At 39.8% G+C, this 22598-nt stretch overlaps 1 protein-coding gene across 1 annotated transcript in view; it reads right to left on the reverse strand.

Annotated features, from left to right (window-relative positions):
- Slc25a21 (solute carrier family 25 member 21) overlaps positions 1–19024 on the reverse strand; it is a 473302-nt gene extending 454278 nt beyond the window's left edge. Inside the window, exon 1 of the mRNA XM_048362495.1 lies at positions 18202–19024. Within this exon, the coding sequence (XP_048218452.1) occupies positions 18202–18280 (79 nt within the window). The 5' untranslated portion in view covers positions 18281–19024. The remainder of the gene's footprint in view (positions 1–18201) is intronic.
- Positions 19025–22598: the final 3574 nt, after the last annotated feature.

Below are 22598 nucleotides of genomic sequence, written 5' to 3' on the forward strand. Positions count from 1 at the left end.
CCCCAGCACCACATATACAGAAAACGGCCAGAAGCGGCGCTGTGGCTCAAGTGGCAGAGTGCTAGCCTTGAGCGGGAAGAAGCCAGGGATGGTGCTCAGGCCCTGAGTCCAAGGCCCAGGACTGGCCAAAAAAAAAAAAAAAAAAAAAAAAAACAAGCAAACAAGAAACTATTTCTTAGAAGAGTGAAGTGACATCAAGACAAGATGTCTCCTATAAGGAGTAAAGAACTACTTCTTACATAATAAATATTTATGATGATTATGTGTCACTCCAAAATGAATTTTACGGGTTGAGAATGTGGCTTAGTAGTAGAGTGCTTGCCTGCATGCATGAAGCCCTGGGTTCAATTCCTCAGTATCAAATAAACAGAAAAAGCCGGAAATGGTACTGTGGCTCAAGTGGTAGAGTACTAGCCTTGAGCCTAGAGAGCCCAAGCCCTGAGTTCAAGGCCTAGGACCAGAAAAAAAAAATAAATAAATAAAAATTTAAGAGCCTCTCCTGGGGCTTGGAATATGGCCCAAGGACTGGCAAAAAGAAAAAGAAAAGAAAAGAACCCACTCCTGCAAAAACTCAATATGGAATTTGGAAAGGAAGTCTCTCCAGCAGTAACCCAATAACTGCATTCATCTATTCAATCAACAGGTGTTTATTGATCACTTCTCCTGTGCCATGTTGTTTTAGGAACTAGGGACATATCCTGGTATTAGAACAATTCATACCTTCAGAGACATATAGTTCAGAGAACTATATGCCATTATTTTACATCATATATTTAACAATGTTATCTACTCTTACATTTAAAGAAATATGTCAATGTTTTTATAGGTCAATAAATTAAAAACACTGGGATATCTTCTTTTAATTTAAGATGTAGCTATTTTCTTAGCTACACAATATGAGTAATATATATATATTCATATATATTGAGTGTGAGCTCTTTTGTGTTTTTTTTGTACAAACTACGTAAAGTATAACAAAACTGCAGAAATTTTCTAGCCTAGAAATAGTCAATCTGATAACAACTTGATCACTGTAGTGTCACTTTCTCTGACCTGATTTTTGGTTTTTGCTTCCTCATTTGTTCTTCTCTGCTTTCTATTTCCCATCCACTTATCCATATCCATTTACTCAATGCATAAATATGTTTCAGGTATTGCTTGGGTGACAGTCTCTAAAATTCATCCCCCATTGTCCCTCAGTATCAGGCCTGACACACATTGAAAGAGACCCACAACTCCTATGCTTCTTGAGACTAATGATACATTATAAAGAAATGCCAACTAACTACTAAAATGTAGATTATTTTATTCTTTAAATTTTATTGTAAAGGTGATGTACAGAGGGGTTACAGTTATATAGTCAGGTAATTTGTACATTTCCTTTTGAGCATGTCACCCCCTCCCTCATTCTCCCTCAGTTTTCCCCCTCCCCTGTTAGACTCCCCCCCCTCCCAAGTTGTATAGCTACTTTCCAACATAGTGTCTACCGGGTTTCACTGCTGAAGTAGTTCATCCTGTGTCCCACCATTTCTGTGTTTTCCCTTCAACCCCCCAAATCAGATAAACTTTATACAAGACAAATCAGCTACATTTTGTACAAGACAAAGGGTACAGAAATAAAAAATGGCATCAGAATGGAATCGACCAGAGAAAAAAGGAAAGAAGAAAATAAGGGGGAGGAGGGGAAAGAACCACAAACAGTACAATAAAAAACCTCTCGGGCTGGGAATGTGGCTTAGTAGTAGAGTGTTTGCCTAGCATGTATGAATCCCTGGGTTCAATTCCTCAGTATCAAATAAATAGAAAAAGTTGGAAGTGGTGCTGTGGCTCAAGTGGTACAGTGCTAGCCTTGAGCAAAAACAAGCTCAGGGACAGTGCTCAGGCCCTGAATACAAGCCCCAGTACTGGGGTTTGGGGGGGAGAGGGGCAGAGACAAAAAATAAAACCTCTTGCTTCCATTTCTTGGAGTTTATTTCAATAAACATCATTTAAAAGCAGTATAGAAGGTACTCAAAAGACTAAATATAGAGCTTCCCTATGACCCAGCAATCCTGCTCCTGAGTATATGTCCAATTGACCACAAACCAGGCTTCACTAAAGCCACCAGCACAACCATGTTCATTACAGCATTGTTTTAACCATAGCTAAGATTTGGAATCAACCCAGATGCCCCTCAGTTGGTGAAAGGGGATCAAGAAAATGTTGTATATATATATATATATATATATATATATATATATATATATATATATATATATATATACAATGGGATTCTATGTTTCTATCAGAAAGAATGACATTGCCCCATTCATAAGGAAATGGAAGGACTTGGAAAAAATTATACTAAGCAAAATAAGCCAGACCCAAAGAAACATAAGCCACATGGTTTCCCTCATTTGTAATAATTAGAATGTGCCTATAAATCTAGAAGCAAAAACAATGGTTAGTAAAAAGCAAATAATTACACCTGGACATGATTAAATAAACAGCAGTGTAAACATTCACAAAATGAAAACAAAGGAGGATATTCTTAGGAGATGATCACAAGGGCTCAATAGCTATGTGCATATGATCATATACATGTAGATTATTTTATTTCATTTATTTTTATCGGTTGTGGGTCTTGAACTCTGGACCTAGGCGCTGTCCCTGAGCTCTTCAGCTCAAGGATAGTGCTCTATCACTTGAGCCACAGCACCACTTCCAGTTTTGTGGTAGTTAACTGAAGATAAGAGTCTCATGGATTTTGCTGCCTGGGCTGGCTTTGAACTGCAATCCTCAGATCTCAGCCACAGGAGTGAGCTAGTGACACCCAGCGGTGTAGATTATTTTAAATGCTTACATGTCACTTCGTGCCTACATGTCATATCATTTTTGTTTCTGTTTTGTTTTGCCAGTCCTGGGGCTTGAACTTAGGGCCTGGGCACTGTCACAGTGCAACTTCCAGCTTATTCTGCTTATGTGGTACTGCGGAATTGAACCCAAGGATTCATGCATACTAAGCAAGCACTCTACCACTAAGCCACATTCCCAGCCCAAGTTGCTTTGTTTTTAATCCACACAGAGGCAATGACGAAGGCAATGACTTCATGTCAGACTATATTTGAAAGAATTATCAAAGCCAGGAGCCAGTGGCTCACACCTGTAATTGTAGCTACTCAGGAGACTGAGATGGGAGAATCGCTGTTCAAAGCCAGCCCAAGCAGGAAAAGTCCATGAAACGCTTATCTCGAGTTAACCACCAGAACTGGAAGTGGTGGCATGGCTCAAAAGCCTTGAGCTCAAAAGCTCAGAGACAGTGCCCAGTCCCAGAGTTCAAGCTCCACGACAGACAAAAGAAAAGAAATCTCAATACTACAGGGTGGAAAGCTACTTTTAATAGTACATCAACTTATCACACACATACACACACACACACACATACACACACACACACACACATACATATCTGACCTGATTTCAAACTTCATCTAAAACTAGAGATTTTTAGAACTTGAACATGAAACTACATGTTTTCTCATGTAGGAACCTACCTTTCTTATATGTTCTTCTTATACATAATAACTATGAATCTTTTTAAAAGAATTCAACCTGCCAACCAAAAAAAAATGCTTTTACAGTCAAGTGAAGTTCTACAGCCTGTGTTCCTAGCTACTTGGAGGGCAAGAGCCCAAGAGTTCAAGGCCAGCCTGAACTATATAACAAGACCTTGCCTATTAAAGAAATTAATTTATGAAATGATATACTGTATTTCTAAGATACATAAATAATGAAAAGTAAAATACTTCCTTTTCAGTTATCAAGAAAAAAAAACCTATGTGCAATTGCATACAAGTAGAAACTGGGTATCTTATGTTGGTTAAATGTCAGAAATTTCTAATACAAGAGTATACTATACTAGTTAAAATAGTATCATTTGCATTTACATATGCCTAGGTCAAAAAGCAAAGGTTCAGAAGTGGTCCCTTGGCTCAAGTGATAGAGCACTATCCTTGAGCTGAAGAGCTCCCCCAGACTGAGTTCAAGCCTCAAGACCAACAACAACAACAAAAAGCAAAAGTTCTAGTTTTTAGTGCTGCTATGAGAAACTAGTGCTCCTTCAAGAAACATTCCCTCCACTTTCATTTTCACAGCAAAATAAAGTGCTGTACTATATTTGGCTTTTAACAGGAGGTTTTTTTGTTTGTTTTGTTTTAGTTTTTTTTTTTTTTTTTTTTTGGCCAGTCCTGGGCCTTGGACTCAGGGCCTGAGCACTGTCCCTGGCTTCTTCCCGCTCAAGGCTAGCACTCTGCCACTTGAGCCACAGCGCCACTTCTGGCCGTTTTCTGTATATGTGGTGCTGGGGAATCGAACCTAGGGCCTCGTGTATCCGAGGCAGGCACACTTGCCACTAGGCTATATCCCCAGCCCTTGTTTTAGTTTTTTAATCTTTGTCACTTTTATACCTGGTTAGGCAAGGCTATCTAAGAAAACAAGTTTCAATGTAATTTCATTGTTTTATGGATGTTACTTGAATAAAAACATACTTTTTGAGTGGTTAAACACTGGACCTAGTCTAGAGATACAAAATAAACAAGACATAATCTCTACCTAAATGAAGATTGCTCTTTACAAGATGCTTTACAGTACAATCTTTTAAATTAATCACACAAGAATCAAAGAAAATTAAAGTGCCTCCATGCAATTGCCTTGTGACATATATTCACTTGGTCAAAAACAAGAAGTACCCTTGCAGAGTGAAACATAATACTGAATATTATGTACGCATACCAATGAAAACATTATAAGTACATATAATACCAGATAATAGTTATTTAAATACTCATTATTTAATGGACAGATGATCCATTTTCTTAACACAGAAGATTTAAAGTCCAGGAAGAATCATGTAGACCTTATTGTGGCTACTACTGTGTGTGTGTGTGTGTGTGTGTGTGTGTGTGGGCACGCGCGCGCGCACACACACGCATGATGGTCCTGGGGCTTAAACTCAGGGTCTAGGAGCTATCCCTTTTGAGTTTGTGTGCTCAAGGCTAGCTAGCTCTTTACCACTTGAGCTACAGCTCCACTTCCTGCTTTTTTTTTTTTTCAGGGTGGGGGGGTGTGTGAGGGAGGGCGGTCCTGGGGCTTGAACTCAGAGCCTGGGCACTGTCCCTTAGCTTCTTTGGCTCAAGACTAGCATTCTACCATTTGAATCACAGCTCCACTTCTGGCTTTTTTCTGTGTATGTGGTACTGAGGAATTGAACCCAGGGCTTCATGCATGCTAGGCAAGCACTCTACCACTAAGCCACATTCCCAGCCCCCACTTCCTGCTTTTAATTGGATATAAGAGTCTGGTGGCCTTTCTTGTTTAGGCTGGCTTTGACCATAATCCTCAGACCTCAGCCACCTGAGAAGCTGTGATTACAGACATAAATCACCAGTGCCTGATGACTACTTTTATTTTTTAAATCAATGTAGATGCTAATATCTATACTTCAGTCTTTTCTTTTTTGTTTTCCTACATGTTAAACTTCTCATATCACTTCTTGAGGCTTATCAGGTCAACACAGTGAAACTATATTATTCTCTACGAGAAAGTTGTCTACATGTCCCAATTCATTAATATCATCGCATTTCTATTCTATATTTGAAGAGTATAAATACTTTCTTAGTGCAACTAAAAAAAGTTAGACCAAAAGAATCTACATCTTTTTTTTTCTACATCTTCTATTAAGCACTCTCAGTATTTATCCTTCTTATAGTTGTCCTGAAAGTGTTTAACTTTATACAGCTCTCATTAGGAGAGAAAAAGAAATCGTTTAATATAGTAATCACTTTACTAAAACAGAGAGAGAGAAAAGAAAAATAGGTTTTAAGATAAGAGAAAGTTATATTGCCATCTTGTGGTTAAAAGTTTGTTTACAAAAGTAACAAACTCCAGATACTTCCCATTAACAAACTAAATCCACACAGTGTTTAAGAATCTAAATTTTATTTTTGGTGTGGCAGGTATAGAATTGGAATTTATGATTAATGAGCATATAATTATTCACATGTCTACTTTCTTATGTTAAGAGTCACTATATGAAAACAAGAAATGGTATTTTTCAGCTGTCTCACATAAATTAAAAAACTATGAATTTGGCACTATAACTCTTGCTCGCAGACATTTGTAATTTATTACTAGAATAATAAACACTACAGCATGAACAATTCTGAGAAATTAAATTATTTAATCTAGGATTTTAGGAAATTTCTAAGATCCAAAAGCAATCTATTTTTGCCAAGCATATCAACAATTTTTGTGTGACTCCGAAATCTACTTTAAATTCCAAAATAAGACCACCATATAGACAATAAATACTAGAGCAAAAAATCTCTTTCATCTATATATATTAGTAATATGTGTATTTATCTGCCTATTTTCCACAGTTGATCATTATAATCAAATGGAAATTTTATTCCAAAAGTAAAGTCAACTACTGAATCTATTATGATCTATACAAGGCACCTGAAGGCATCTTCTCCAAATGCTTAGTAATAGAAGTTAACACACGTGTAAATCTAACACTTTTCTGCAGGGAGCTTTCTTTGAAAGCAACACACTAAATAATAGTCAGACAGTGCCATCTATAGGTCTGCATAAATACTGATTAATACATAATGTTAGATTTCAGGTCAGGTGAACAACTACCAGTCAAACATACTGCACTACTTGGTGACATCAAAATAACCCAGTTCATTTCTCACATCTCTGGAGGCATCTTGCAATTTATTCCAAAAATTTTTAGTGTATCAGTACAATCATTTTCAAAAAAGATGATAATAATCACAATAGCAAGTATAGCAACAAGACGAAACAAAAGCCAACATTTTCCAAAATTGTATTACTCTCATTTGACATACTTGGAAATCCATAAATCCTGGTAACTTTTCAGGAAAAATTAATATATTAATAATAGGTGCCATTACTGTCCTCCTATTTCCCTCATTTTATAAAACTCTCAGGCACAATTACGTTCTAGGGGGTCCTACAACCTATTTAGCATAGTTAGATTTCATCTGTCTCCAGAGAAAACCAAGTTATACATTTCCCTAGCTTTTTAATTTTTATTTATTTACTTACTTTGTTGGTTGTGGGGCTGGAAGTGAGGGCCTGAGTTCCTGAGCCTTTTTGTGCTCCAGTCTCTACCACTGCCAGTTTTTGAGTGGTTAGTTGGAGATAAGAGTCTCATTTTTTTGCCTGGGGCCGGCTTCAAACTTCAATCCTCAGATCTCAGCCTCCTGAGTAGCTAGGATTACAGGCATGAGCCACTAGTGCCCTGCCTCCCTAGCTTTTATAGACATTGGACTACATACATCCTTGCAGCTAACCTGGATCAACCACATTCATTGAGAGGAAAAGGCTCAAGATATATCTATTTTGTAAAACTTAAGATTCCTTTAAACAGACAGGCTGTTTATCCTCCAAGGGGCTGCTTTCACTACACAAATCACTGGAGTATCTAATCTGGTATGCAAAGGTTCCATTGACATACGTCAGCTGCACAATGTATTATATCTAGTTATATCTGTATGTACATTATTTTCAACTGAAGCTGGTGCTCCTGGCACTTTCTGCCCATCTCTCCACCTCCCAGTTACTCCTAACTGGGAGAACTTGTTTTGTTATATAAGATAACAAATTACATCATGGAGAGGCAAGCACTTGTGGCTCATGGCTATAATCCTAGCTACTCAGGAGCTGAGATCTGAGGTTCACAGTTCAAAGATAGCCCAGGCAGGAAAGTCCGTAAGACTCTTAACTCCAATTAACCACCAGAAAATCAGAAATGGTGCTGTGGTACAAAGTAGTAGAGCACCAGCCTTGAGCAGAAAAGCTCAGGGACAGTAGTACCCCAGCTCTGAGTTCAAACCCCATGACCAAAAATAAAATAAAAATAAAAATAATTAAAAATTTTTTTCTTAAAGGTTCCATTGACAATACATGTGAGTTAAAAGAATGGGTAACCAACTGTATGTAGGGATTGCAGAAAACAAGTGACTCTGCTAATGCTGACAGTCCCCTCCTGGGTAACATGAAAGAATGTCATACTTGATGAGCTATGACTAGCATTTAAAGGCCCTGTAAAAACGAACCAAAAATGGCCTGTTTCACCATTAATACTCAAGTTCCCTAATCAGCTCCAGATATTTAATCCAACCAGAAAGCAAATAAGTTTTGTAAAAGCAATACTTTTGCCAGGTGCCAGTGGCTCAACTATGTAATCCTAGCTACTCAGGAGGCTGAGATCTGAGAATCGCAGTTCAAAGCCAGCCCAGACAGGAAAGTAGCACTGTAGAGCAAGTGGTAGAGAGCTAGCCTTGAGTTGAAGAGCTCAAGGACAGTGCCCAGGCCCAGACCTCACACCCCAGGATCAACAAAAAAATAAACAAATAAAATAAAAGCAATACTTTGCATGAGGCTGCATACCTGACTTCCTATACCACCCTAAGGAGGAGGGAAGACTAATTACTTGAGAGCACAAGTTTTGAAAGCAAAGAGAGCAGAGTTTGTGTACTATCACTGGCTTTAAGTAAGGTACCACATTTCTCTAAGCTCCACTTTCCTTACCTTTAAGAAATTGATTGTTATATCACTGTTGTAACTACTTTCAATGTTCTATGTGTAACTGTAGCTTCTATTATTGATGATCTTCTTGTATCCCCTTCCTGTTGTTGTACCTGCACTACCTCTGTATCTTATCTGAGTACGCTGGAAACCGTGTATACTGGTATTAGAACTAGGAAACTGAAAGAGAATACTAAAATCGAGAGACACAAGGTAAAAAAGACAAACGACTACAAAATCAATACATGCAAAACTGTTTGGTGTAAATGAACTGAACAACTCTTGAGGGGAGAGGGAAAGGGGGAGGGGGAGGGGGAGGGGGGGAATGAGGGAGGAGGTAACAAACAGTACAAGAAATGTATCCAATGCCTAATGTATGAAACTGTAACCTCTCTGTACATCAGTTTGAAAATAAAAATTAAAAAAAGAAAAGAGGTATATACATATATATTACCTGATCTAGAATGAATTGTTTTACAATTAATAACCATAGAAGATATAAGCATTGTAGACAAGAGCGACAATGTAGATTAAGGATATGACATTTTTGTTCGTTTCTGAAAAAATAATGAAGAAAGCAAGGGGGGGAGGGGGAGGGACCGAGGAGAGGAAAGGAGAGAGAAGAATGAGGAAGGGGATAACAGCTATGACAAGATATGTATGTGTATTCACTACTTTAAGCATGTAACTATAACCCCTATGTGCATCATCTTGACAATAAAAAAATCATTTTTGCTAAAAAAAAATCACAAAGTAAATAGAATTTAAATAAAGTGCTTTGCACATTTTTATCATTCAATAAATGTTTGCACTTGAAAATATTTTTATCATTTCTTGTTTAACTTATAATTATTGACTAATTATTAAGTGATATGTGCTCAATCTAAACCAACACACAACAAAGTTCACTTATGACTCCTTTTTTTTCTTTTTGGAAGTAGTGGGGTTTGAACTCTGGGCTATTTGCCTACAAGGTTATCCCAATACTATTAAGCGATGCTTCTAGCTCTATTTTCACTGGTTATTTTTAGGTCTTGCTTCTATCCCAGGTAGTCATCAAAGTAGTGATCTCTGGATTGCAAGCTGCTAACACCATGTCTTCCCTCTGTTGAGATTAGTTTCATGGGCCTTTCTTCCCAGGCTGGCCTGACCAAGAAAGATCATCCCAGCTCCCTCAGTTTCCCAGGGTAAGCACAAGCCACCAACACCAAGTTCACTTATAACTTCTTAAGATGGTAAGAGGAATAAATGAGAAACATTGAGCTCAAACAGGGATGAGCTCAATAATACAATGCAGAGAAAATGGTACTTGAAGGTCTAGAATTAGTTTTAAAATATACCTCTGAAATACTTTTGAAAATGTCCCCATGCTTATCAGTTCCATGTCTGAGTTGTCAAGACACAGAAGTTAGAAATACAGAACAGAGCCTGCAAATAGATAATACTGAAGCCAGAGGGTGGTGAACTTCAGGGAGATAACAAATTGTATGAAACAGAGAAAATACAAGCCTGTAGAATAGTGATTTCTAGGGAAGGCAAAGAGGAAACTGTAAAGGGGTGATCAGATAGAAAGACAAGGGATGGAAAACGCCCATAATAACAACCATAAAGAGGGAAATTGGTAAGAAAGGTTAAATTCTTCAAGCAGTAGATCAAATCAGAAACAATAAATAACAGATAGCAGTAAATTCAACAAATATCCAATTGTAGAAGGCTGAAGACCAGTTGAGAAACTTTTCAAAAAAGGTTGACAATGAAAAGAAGGAAGATAAGACTATAGCTGAGATATGAGATGTGATTTCGAGAAACACAGTAGCAGGAGAAAAATACTACAGAATGTAGTATTTTGTGTATCCATGAAAGACATGTTGCTGATACTTATAAATGTGACCTTGCTTAATATTATAGTCATGGAAGATATAAGGTTAAAATAGGGTCATACTGTATTACAGCAGGCCTTAATCCAATGATTGGTATCTTCATATTTGAACCTAAACGCAGAGGCTGATGGGAAGAGAATACCATGTAATGCCAAACACAGATACTGAAGTGAAATATCTACCAAACAAGAAATATCAGGAATTGCTAGCAATATTCAGAAATTAAGGGAGTGCTAAATGGTTGCAACATAATATTTCTGAGTGTTGTTGCAAGAATAATGAGAACTTTTGAGTATTTGTCTCTTCAGAGATGAAGAAAAAAGTTGCATGCTTTGGTTTCTGATATGTATTCATCAATGTAGTCATAATGCATCAGTCCCTGCTGTGCAAGGATATCCTCCAATACACAGTGTTCTCAATACTCTGAGATATTGTAGTCAGTCAGGGGGAGGGGTAAAGAGGGGCTGGTGTAATCTGTTCCAAAACCACTAAGAAAGTTGTTTTTTATGTCACTTTGAATCACATACCCACATTACTAAGAATACTTACATTTACAAAACTTTCTTCTTTCAAGGTAGGCAAGTACAAAAAGAAATCTTCTAAAATGTGGCTATGCAACCTTTGTCCTTAAATTTTATATTTCTAAAACCTAGATTTTTCTCTAAGAGAGATAGGCTACATTTTAATTAAAATACATCCCTTAAAGGTATTTTATAATTAATTTGAGCAATAGAGTTGCTTCCTATGTGGTTAAAATAAGGGGGGATTTGTTTTCCTCCTTAATTATCCAGATAATGGGTTCCAGCCTCCCTTTGATGTGTCATAAAGGCTCACCTGTTTCACTACAACCTGCTCTTTATTATCAAACAATTACAGTTCCTCAAATCCCAAATTTCCAAAGGTGCCATTTATCTAAATCACATGTGTGTCCCCCTTGCACCCATTCTGAAAAAGAATTTTCCTTGATCAAAAATTTAACCTGATTACCCCCTACTGTATCAGGCCTTTTATTACCTAGTACAAAATTAAAATCCAGAGGACTTCTAGCATACATATTGACTACTACGGCTTCTCTTTTAACTATATTCTAATTATTCATATAGGAGGAGAAAAGCTAGGAACTTTTATAAAGTACATAAGAGAAAGTAGTGAATTTTCTTAATGAAGACTTGAAATTTTTCTTAAGACTAAAAAAAAAAAATTACTTTGTTGAAAATCTTTCCCCCTTCAGGAAAAAAAAATAACAATTTACATGCACTCTCATATGCATTGAGTTCCAAGATTGCCTTGATCCTCATCCACAAAAGAAGGTTTGTCATTACCTTCTTATTTGATTTGTTGAAGGTAATCAATGAGATTATACTGTACAAAGCACTTGAACTATGTTTACCACAAAATCCTCCAATTTCCAGGACAAATGGACTCACACAATCAACTTAAATGAAGTCAATGAATCCTGGGGAAATGTATAATTTTTTTTTTTTTTTTGCCAGTCTTGGGCCTCGGACTCAGGGCCTGAGCACTGTCCTTGGCTTCTTTTTGCTCAAGGCTAGCACTCTGCCACTTGAGCCACAGTGCCACTTCTGGCTGTTTTCTATATATGTGGTGCTGGGGAATCGACCCCAGGGCTTCTTGTATACAAGGCAAGCACTCTTGCCACTAGGCCATATTCCCAGTCCCGGAAATGTATAAATTTAAAAGCATGTATGATGGGATGTGTACTTACAAGGTAGATACTATGACCTAGGATGGGGCTGGAAAGGAGGTAACAGCAGCCTGGCAGTTCTGCAGAATAAATCAAGTGTTATAACAGCAGAGTGATCAAGTATGTAGTCCATGGATTGGGATAAGTCCTAGGAGACATTCTGAGAGGGACTGGCCTACTTGGAGGGCTATTAGTAAGACTGTGGGATACAGGAAGAAGTCCCTAGGTTTGCCAGTTGTGGATCTGGCCTGTACATGGCCTAGTGCCATCTTCACAAGGAAGCCTGACAGGCACTGATGAGATCAAGACCTCTCAGGGAATAAGACTGTCAGAGACCCTGGCAAATTCTGAGAATGGGTGCAAAAGTCCTCTGAGAGTTTGGAGTAGAGTAAATGACCATCTAATAGGCCTGAAAGGCTCCTTTTACATGACACCAAAATTAGAACGATCCAACAGTCTTTAGGAACACATGGCAGAGTCTAAACTGGTCATTAAAGAAAACAGTATAACCATGCTCCTGAATTCAAGTAAGCTCTGACTATGTAAATAACAAGTAACACTACTAGAGCTCTCCTAGTGTGCTGGCAGCATGATGGTGTGGGACTCGGAAGGTTCTGAGGCCAAGGACGTTGGGAGATATAATGAGTATAGAGAAATTCCGTTAGTGTTGCTGTCTGCAGATATGCTAAATTTTGGTTCCTATTTGCTACTGTGGCCAGAGTCCTTTTTTCAGTCCAAAATAAATCCAACTATAGACAGACTCCTGGATAGATTCAGCACTAAAATGACTACATTTTCTTTGGGCTTAAAGCTAATTATAAGCACCCTACATATGAACACAATACTACTTATTAAAAAGATAGTAAAGACTGCATTTGAAGGTGAGCTTTTTTAAGTGAATATAAACTAGTAGAAGCTACAGACAGAATAACAATAGTAGACATGACTTGACTTCTCCAATTGCTAAAATATTTGGCAATAGGAATAACATTCAGGCCCTCACTATGGTTTCCTGTTTAAAAAAAAAAGTAGTTGCATGTTTGTGCAACAATGGGTATATTAATTATTCTCTGTATATCATTTTTTTATGACTGGGGATTACACAGTGCTTACCTTCTAGGACTTGGGGGTGGTATTAAAAATGATAATATACATAAAGCTATGAACTAGTATTTACTCAATAGATATTAGCTAATTTTATTTGTTTTTGTGGGGCAGGGGTGAGGGTTGGTTGTATGGCTTGAACTCTGGGCCTGGGCACTGTCCTTGATCTCTTTTGCTCAAAGCTACTTTGAGCCACAGCTCCACTTCATTTTTTTTTTTTTTGGCCAGTCCTCAGGCTAGAACTCAGAGCCTGAATAATGTTCCTTTTTGCTCAAGGCCAGCACTCTACCAGTTGAGCCATAGTTTTGAGTATCAACCTATTTTTATTTTCATCCTATGCCTTTCCACAGTTTTGGGCCTTGCTGATCTTCCTGAAGCTCTCATCATTGGTTTCTACAACTCTATCACCTGAATTTCATACTATTAAGGCTAAGGATACAGACTAAAACAAGTGATAATTTCAATTGGAGAAGGATAGGTCTCAGAAGGAAATAAAAAAAAAAAACAAAACAAAAGGCCTGGAAATGTGAAGACATAAATTGGTGTCATAGTATAACACACCTTAGAAAGTATTCTGAGTGGGTTTTGGTAACCTGGAAGATTCTGGAGGCAGAAGGGGGGACCCTACAGTTGCCACCATGGAAGGGAATTTAGGATAGATAGGACTTTGGGGTGACAAACTAAGGAAGTCTATAGGCCCTGAAAGCTGAGAGGACTTCATTATACACATTTTTCATAGGTAAAAAGGAGAATCTGAAATCTGAGTAAAAAAGCCCTATGAAAGTTTGGGGGAAATGACCATCTGAGAACCTAGCCTGCTTTGCAAAATTCTAGTACATATTGGCCTGTCCTGAGCTTTATCACATAAGTTATCGTTAGTAGTATATCTGTATATAATAGCTATACCTTCAAATTCAAGACAGAGATATATACACACGAATAGACACGTGTGTAGCACACATATGTATTGGTGCTGGTACTGGGGCCTTGCACTTTTATTCTTTTTTTTCTCTCACAGCTGGTACTCAAACATAAGCCATCTTGCAATAAAAGACAGACACATATTGTTGTGTATTTTCCTTTTCCCGATGTATCTAGTTTCTTAAGATTCGCACAGAGATCCTACCCCCACCTGTCCCAGCCATTCACATGGGGAGTGGCCAAAATTGCCTGGTACAGAGGTAGGTCCCTGCCAACACTGGTTTGAATCTTTCCCTACAATTTGACCTAAACTTTTAAAAAGCAAGTCAGTCTCTGATGCTCTCCTGGGAAGACTAGTCAGGAACATGTATACGCAGAATCTACTGGGGACTAGGTTATACTACATGGACTGAGGAGATGAAAACAAGAAGTTAACTATAAGAATCAAGAATCCTTGGGGCTGGGAACATGGCCTAGTGGCAGGAGTGCTTGCCTCATATACATGAAGCCCTGGGTTCAATTCCTCAGCACCACATATATAGAAAAAGCCAGAAGTGGCGCTGTGGCTCAAGTGGCAGAGTGCTGGACTTGAGCAAAAAGAAGCCAGGGACAGTGCGCAGGCCCTGAGTTCAAGCCCCAGGACTGGCAAAAAAAAAAATAAAAAAATAAAAATAAAAAAAAAATCCTCACAACATCAGAACACTGGGAAATAGCTCTACCTGAGAGGGTGGCAACCTAACAAGTATGTGTATTTCCACCTAACTGGCCAAGCAAAATTCAACCACAATGCACAATGTGTCCTATCATTTCTGCAAGTGAATGGGGAGATAAGCTACCCAGTGAGCGTTTCCTATCTAGTGGAAGGCTGCTATCCATCTCCTCAGTTTCAGTTGAACAAAAGGCTTTCTGCCTCACCCCCATTTCGATTATAGCTGAAAACTTCAGAGTGTCTATAAAACTGTTTTGCTGTTGGTTTAAAGGTAGCATCTCAACAACAGAGGGACCTGGCCACTAACATTTCATTCTCTGCCTTTTTTAGTTCATTGTTATCTGTGTTACTAGGAACCCAGGAAACTGACACCATAATGACTTGCTTCTGCAGTCTGTGTAAGTATGGATTCCAGTTGGAATCCATTTGGGCATGTTTACTCTTATCAAGCAGATCTGTGGAAGAATAGCAAGCCATCCTAATAGCTATAGGAGTAACACTCTTGTCCTATAGTTAGTCTCTACCTTCTGCCTTGGAGATTTTTGACCACTTAACAAAAAAGTAAGAAACAGAGAGAGTTCTTCCTGAGTTCTCTGAAATGTTCCAGCCTGATTTCAGTGTGTTCCAGGAATGTGGTTCCAGAAAAGATATAAGACAAAAAAATTGAATTCCAAAAGAAACTATAGTATTCTAAAATAAATCTCACCAATGTTTTCATTTTTCCTTTAAGGAACATCATCTCAGAATGTATTTTCACACACTAATCAGAACTCTAGTTTCAGAGACTCAAATGCATCTTCCTTTTATTAAAATTCTACCACTCTTGTATGTTTCTTTCTTTCTGGCTCTTGGTCTAGTATATATGTATATATAATAGGATTAGCCTGCATTATTACAGCTGTAATAAATATAGTTTTATGGAAACATTTTCAGGCAAATTGAATAAAATGTGACTTTTTGCCAGTCCTGGGGCTTGAACTCAGGGCCTGGACACTGTCCCTGAGCATCTTTTGCTCAAGACTAGCACTCTACCACTTGAGTCACAGCTTCACTTCTGGCTTTTTCTGTGTATGTGGTACTAAGGAATCGAACCCAGGGATTCATGCATGCTAGGCAAGCCCTCTGACACTAAACCACATTCCCAGCCCCAAATGTGACTTTTTGTAACTATGATGAAAGCATAAATTACTCTAATCATTTGCCAATAAGTCCACAGTAGAAACTATATGTATCAACTATGCTGTTTTAAATTTGTCTTATGTTTTAATTAATTAATCCAGTTAATTTCTCATATTAATAAGACTATAGATGTAATTACACATTTGAAATCAATATATGTTTCAAATACTTATCAAACAAAACAAGGATTTGAGTTTGATTCACTTTTAACTTCTTTTGAGTTTGGCTGAGCCTACTACATATTATAATTTAAACAAATATGCAGATACTTATGCATCCTTGGTCATAGCTTAGAATGTTAATCAATTAGCCTCGCTTTCTTTTGAGGCCAGCTGAACTTTCTCTGATCAGGGTTACAGTTTGGGAATCATCATGTGTTTCTAGGAACGCCTTGGTCATTGTGGAATTTGACTAAAAATTGTGAATAAATTGATGCAGGTTGATTATTACTAAGAGAAAACAACTAAGTAACCAGCAGGTCCACTGACATCATAATAAATGAATACTGAATAAATGTGAGTAAAAGCTTAATGTTGGGGGCTGGAAATATGGCCTAGTGGTAGAGTGGTTGCCTCATATACATGAAGCCCTTGGTTTGATTCCTCAGCACCACGTATATAGAAAAAGCCATAAGTGTCTCTGTGGCTCAAGTGGTAGAGTGCTAGCCTTGAGCAAAAAGAAGCCAGGGACAGTGCTCAGGCCCTGAGTCCAAGGCCCAGGACTGGCAAAAAAAAAAAAAAAAAAAAAAGCTCAATGTTGCAATTATTATATTAATGAAATATCCTTAGGAAAGTGCACAGAGAGTGATATATATGATTGCTTGTGATTCCCCTGAGATACAAGTCGTTCCTGATAACTAGTTTTAATATGACTATTACAAAAAATTCAAATCTGTTTGAAAATTAAATGTACTAGCTAAAAGCTGGGAATGTGGTTTATCAATAGAGTGCTTCCATAGAATGCATGAAGCCCTGGGTTTGATTCTTCAGCGCCACATACATAGAAAAGGCTGGAAGTGGAGTTGTGGCCCAAGTGGTACAGTGCTAGCCTTGAGCAAAAAGAAGCCAGGGACAGTGCTCAGGCCCTGAGTCCCAGACCCCAGGATTGGCAAAAAAAAAAAAAAAAAAAAAAATACTAAACAAGGGGCTGAGGATATGGCCTAGTGGCAAGAGCAGTTGCCTCGTATACTTGAAGCCCTGGGTTCAATTCCCCAGCACCACATATACAGAAAATGGCCAGAAGTGGCGCTGTGACTCAAGTGGCAGAGTGCTAGCCTTGAGCAAAAAGAAGCCAGGGACAGTGCTCGGGCCCTGAGTCCAAGCCCCAGGACTGGCAAAAAATTAAAATAAATAAATAAATAAATAAACAGTAGACCTCTTCTAATCATTGTCTTATATAATTTATTAGTGTTAGTAAATTTCATTGCCTTATATAATTTATAACAATCATTGTTTTATATAATTTATTAGTGGTTAGTAACTTTCTCCAGCCACATTTAATAGTAATTAGTTCCAAAACTGGTTATAGATCTTTTTTTCTAAATATTTTGTTCCCCACAGTATACATCTCTCTAAGTTAATGTATTAAGACACATTTAATTTACTATGTCTGTTTATGGCATGAATATAACCCCAAGAAGCACAACATACAGTAAGACTTGTGGAATCCTACAATATACTTAGGTGAGGAAGGCAGAATCTTTGTAAGATCCATGCTAACTTGGAAGAAAAAAAAATCTACAAAATTAACAACAAAATTAAGCAGGATTGGATCTTTTTTTTTCCAAGTAAAATATAGCCAGCCAGCAAAAAACTCTTCAAAATTGCAGGCCTCACTTGCTGCCTCTTGGTTTTAGCCTAGGAACACAGAAGACCAGGAACCCTACAGCAACTGGTGCAAGCGCTGGGGCAAGTTTACCTGGGACGCCCGTCCTCGGCGGCCAGCTGGGGTCTCCTTCGCCCTTACGCTACCCCAGGTTATCCACTGCCCCGGCATGGCGGAATTTTGAGAAAGCAGGCAAAACTTCGGTTGGGAGACTTGTCTGAGAAACGTTTCGGGGTACGGGATGGGGAAAGCGACTAGCTTGCGGTCGAGTGGGGCGGCCTTACCAGCGGAACCACCGGCCAAGATCTGCTGAGAAATCTCGCGCAGTAAGCCGACGTTGGGCTTGGCGGGCTTGGTGGACATGGTGGGCAGCCGCACGACTAGGTGGCGAGTGCAGAGCCGGGTGAGCGAGTCTCCGCCGAGCTGAGTGAGCGAGGTCTCCGCTGAACTCAGGCCTGAAGCCTCTCCCGCTGAAGAGAGCCGGGGCTGGGTAGAACCTCGGGCCGGGGGCTCCCTGCGGGGCAGCAATTCCGCGAATACCCAGCGGTGGCGGTTCGGGCAATTGGCTCGCGGCGGGATCACCGGAACCGGCGGGCTGCACTGCTGCGGGTGGCCCCTCGCCCTGCCTACACACCTGGGGCTGCAAGGTTTCTCCAGAGATTAGCGGACTGGGTGGGTGGGGTTGGCCGACCCTGCGGGCCAGGCTCGGTTTCCAAGATTGGCATCCTATCAAGGGCCAGAGTTTGGCTGGGGCCCTGCCTTGGAAATGCAGCGAGGACGCCCATTGTGAAGCCCAGAGGGGGAAGCCCAGGGCAACCCTTGCCCTCTGGCAAGCCAGAACTCAGGCCATTTCTACACGGGACATGTGAATAAATGACTTGGAGTTAGTCATTTGGACACTGTATAGCAACTAAGTCAAAGCAGGTCCACTTCATTATGACCCTACAATACTTTGAATACTTACTGAAATTATTTCTATAAATTCTTTAACCTCTGACAGTCTTACCCTGAAAGAGGAGTTCAGGTTGTGCTCTTACTCAAAACAAAACAAAATGACAATATGTTTCCTCTTTTGGTTCTCTCTGGAATAGAACAAATTTCTTCGCATAAAAACAGCAAGGCAGGGCTGGGAGTATGGCCTAGTGGCAAGAGTGCTTGCCTCATATACATGAAGTCCTGGGTTCAATTCCCCAGCTCCACATATATAGAAAATGGCCAGAAGTGGCACTGTGGCTCAAGTAGTAGAGTGCTAGCCTTGAGCAAAAGAGAAGCCAGGGACAGTGCTCAGGCCCTGAGTCCAAGGCCCAGGACTGGCAAGAAAAAAAAAAAAAAAACAGCAAGGCAGGGGCTGGGTATGTGGCCTAGTGGTAGAGTGCTTGCCTCACTTGCATGAAGCCTTGGGTTTGATTCCTCAGCACCACATATATAGAAAAAAGGCTGGAAGTGGTGCTGTGGCTCTAGTGGTAGAGTGCTAGCCTTGAGCAAAAAGGAAGCCAGAGACTGCTCAGGCCCTGAGTTCAAGCCCCAGGACTGGAAAAAAAAAAAAAAACACAAAAACAAACAAAAAAAAACCCAGCAAGGCCTATTATCTCAACCAACCCAGCCCTAAAATTCTCCCATAGTTGAGATAAGCCTCGGGCATAATAACATTCTGGAGTTTAGCAGTCTGCTAGAGTCGGTCAAGTCAACTAGTGCTGAGTTCTGACTGTGATTGTAATTATTGGATTATCATTTATCTGTGACCAATTATCTTATCTCATGACCAATGTTGGAATGGTGGAAGGTTTGGCACTTGGAAACTGATAAAAATTTATTTGACCTACTATATCAGACTCTAGACTCAGTTTATCACATTATTTTAATTATCATACCAGCTACAGAGCTGGGCATTGGTGGCTCATGCCTATAATCCTAGCTACTCAGGAGGTTGTGATCTGAGAACCCTAGTTTGAAGCCAGCTCAGTCAGGAAAGAGATTCTTATCTCTAGTAAACTACTCAGAAAAAGCCTTATTGAGGCTGTGGCTCTAGTGGTAGACCACTAGCCTTGAGCACAAAGAGGCTCTGGGTCAGTGCCCATGCCCGGAGTTCAAGCACCAGAACTACCCACCCCCCAAATGCTGTAATGTCCTAATAGAACAAAATGGCTATGCCATTTTGATTTATGTATCTATCTTGGTTAAGAATTGCATAAGTAGGGGCTGGGAATGTGGCTTATGGTAGAGTGCTTGCCTAGCATGCACAAAGACCCCTGGGTTCAATTCCTCAGCACCACATAAACAGAAAAAGCTGGAAGTGGTACTGTGGCTCAAGAGTGCTAGACTTGAGCAAAAACAAAGGCAGGGACAGTGCTCAGGCCCTGAGTTCAAACCCCAGGCCTGGCCAAAAAAAAAAAAATTGCATAAGTAGCCAGGCACCAGAGGCTGACAACTGTAATCCTAGTTACTCAGGAGGCTGAGATCTGAGGATTGTGGTTCAAAGTCAGCCCAAGCAGGAAAGTCCCATAACTGAACTAAAAGAGCACACAGAAAGGGTTAACGTTGTCCAAAAAGAAATGTACTCTTCCCCTGACATGTAGCTATAACCCTCTCTCTGTGTATCACATTTATAATAATTAAATTTTTTTAGAAAGCAGTACATACTTAAATTATTGATGTATCTATCATTTTGCAAAATGGCTGATCATTTCACCTTTAGCAACCTTAAAATGCCAATTAAACTTCAGTTATCTGCCAACTCTTCAATGTATTTCTGGAATATAGTTTTTATATTAAGCCATTAGATCACTAATATAAAAGTCAAAATACCAATGCAACAGCAATACTTACAAGACAATATGCCACAAACCAACTGTACAGCTGGGGAGGAGGGAAGGTGGGAAAAATGAGGGAGGAGGTAACAAGTTTGGTAAGAAATCTACTCACTGCCTTAAGTATGAAACTGTAACCCCTCTGTACACCACTTTGACAAGGAAGGAAGGAAGGAAGGAAGGAAGGAAAGAAGGAAGGAAGGAAGGGAGAGGAGAGGTATGGGTGGGGTGAAAATAATAATGACTTAAGCAAGACCAAAATTTATTTCCCCAATGTTAACCCACAAGTGGAGAAAGGAAAAAAGAATTTAAAAAGCTCTGGAAGCCTGGCAGCAGTGGCTCACATTTGAAATCCTAGCTATTCAGGAGGCTGAGATCTGAAGATCCATGTTTGAAGGGAGCTCAGTCAGGAAAGTCCGTAAGACTTACCGCCAATTAAGATTCAGAAAAGGCTGGAGTAGGTGCTGGGGAACAAGTGGTAGAGGATTAGCCTAAGAACAAAGATGCTCAGGGACTACATGCAGGGCCTGAGTTCAAGCGCCAGCACCTGGAAAAAGAAAAACATGTAGGTCGATTCTCTATAAATAAATCCACACAGAATTTACTGTCCAAGGAGCTCATCTATAGAGAAGTTGGGCAGTGACCTAGTCATACGAGGTGAAGAAATCTTTACCAACAGACAATATTAAATTCTTGAACTATGCAAATGATTTATTCTATGATATCCTTATGAACATGTTTGTCTCACAGTTCTGGACTGGTTCTTTAGTGAAACTGTAATGGGGTCCCGCCAAGGGAGGGGACCACAATGTAATGGGGTGCAAGGAGGGATCCCCCATCCCTGCAAGAGTCTAACACTCAGAGACAGTCTCAAGTAAAAAGATGGATTTATTGGGGAAGTAAAAAGTATACTGACTGGCCAGGGCCACGGCCCTGCTCCTGACTTGAGAGCTGGAACCGCGTGTCCTGGGCCACACTCGTGGTCTGGTTATAAAGGCAAACACCACATGGTCAAGCCTGCCACACAGGTGGCCAATGAGGTTACAACACTTACAGAGCATGCCAGGTCACAGGCAGGTGGCCAATGGGGTTACAGTCTGCCTCATAGCAACTGTTTGAACCCACTTATCATTTTAGTTAGACTTGGTGCACGGATTTGGCAGGGCTCATATGATGCAGGCTGATACCCTTACTCATGGGAGGGCACAGGTTTAACCTTGAATGTTCCACTACTCAGGTGGTCTAGCAGTTTACACAATCTTATCACAGTGAAGGGGAACTTCCCTGTATAGGACAGTTTCTTTTCTTCTCTCTCTCTCTTTTTTTTTTTTTTTTTTTGCCAGTCCTGGGCCTTGGACGCCTGAGCACTGTCCCTGGCTTTTTTTTTTTTTTTTTTTTTTTTGCTCAAAGCTAGCACTCTGCCACTTGAGCCACAGTGCCACCTCTGGCCGTTTTCTATATATGTGGTGCTGGGCTTCATGTATATGAGGCAAGCACTCTTGCCACTAGGCCATATCCCCAGTACTTACTTCCCTGTATAGGGCGGGGGAGGTCTAAGTGAAGATGGAGTCGGCCTCTGCTCCCTTTAACTAATCTGAGATGGAGTCAATCTGACACCCTCAACAGCCAATGATGGCACTGGCCAGATCTGATCTCCATATTACAGAAACAAGACATCACAGGAAGTGAGTATCAGAACAAAGCTGTTGACCATCTCAAGACTTTGAAGTTCACCTCAATGAAGCAAAAGAGAGAGAAGAAGAGCCAAGGTTCCACAACTCACTCCTGGGGCCCCAGAACATGCTCTTAGTTGTCTGAAGACTGTCTAGTTGGCCTTTTCCCTTAAAGGTTCTGCAACCTCCTGGTATCACTAA

Source organism: Perognathus longimembris, chromosome 14 (assembly GCF_023159225.1).
Source record: "Perognathus longimembris pacificus isolate PPM17 chromosome 14, ASM2315922v1, whole genome shotgun sequence".
Taxonomy (NCBI): domain Eukaryota; kingdom Metazoa; phylum Chordata; class Mammalia; order Rodentia; family Heteromyidae; genus Perognathus; species Perognathus longimembris.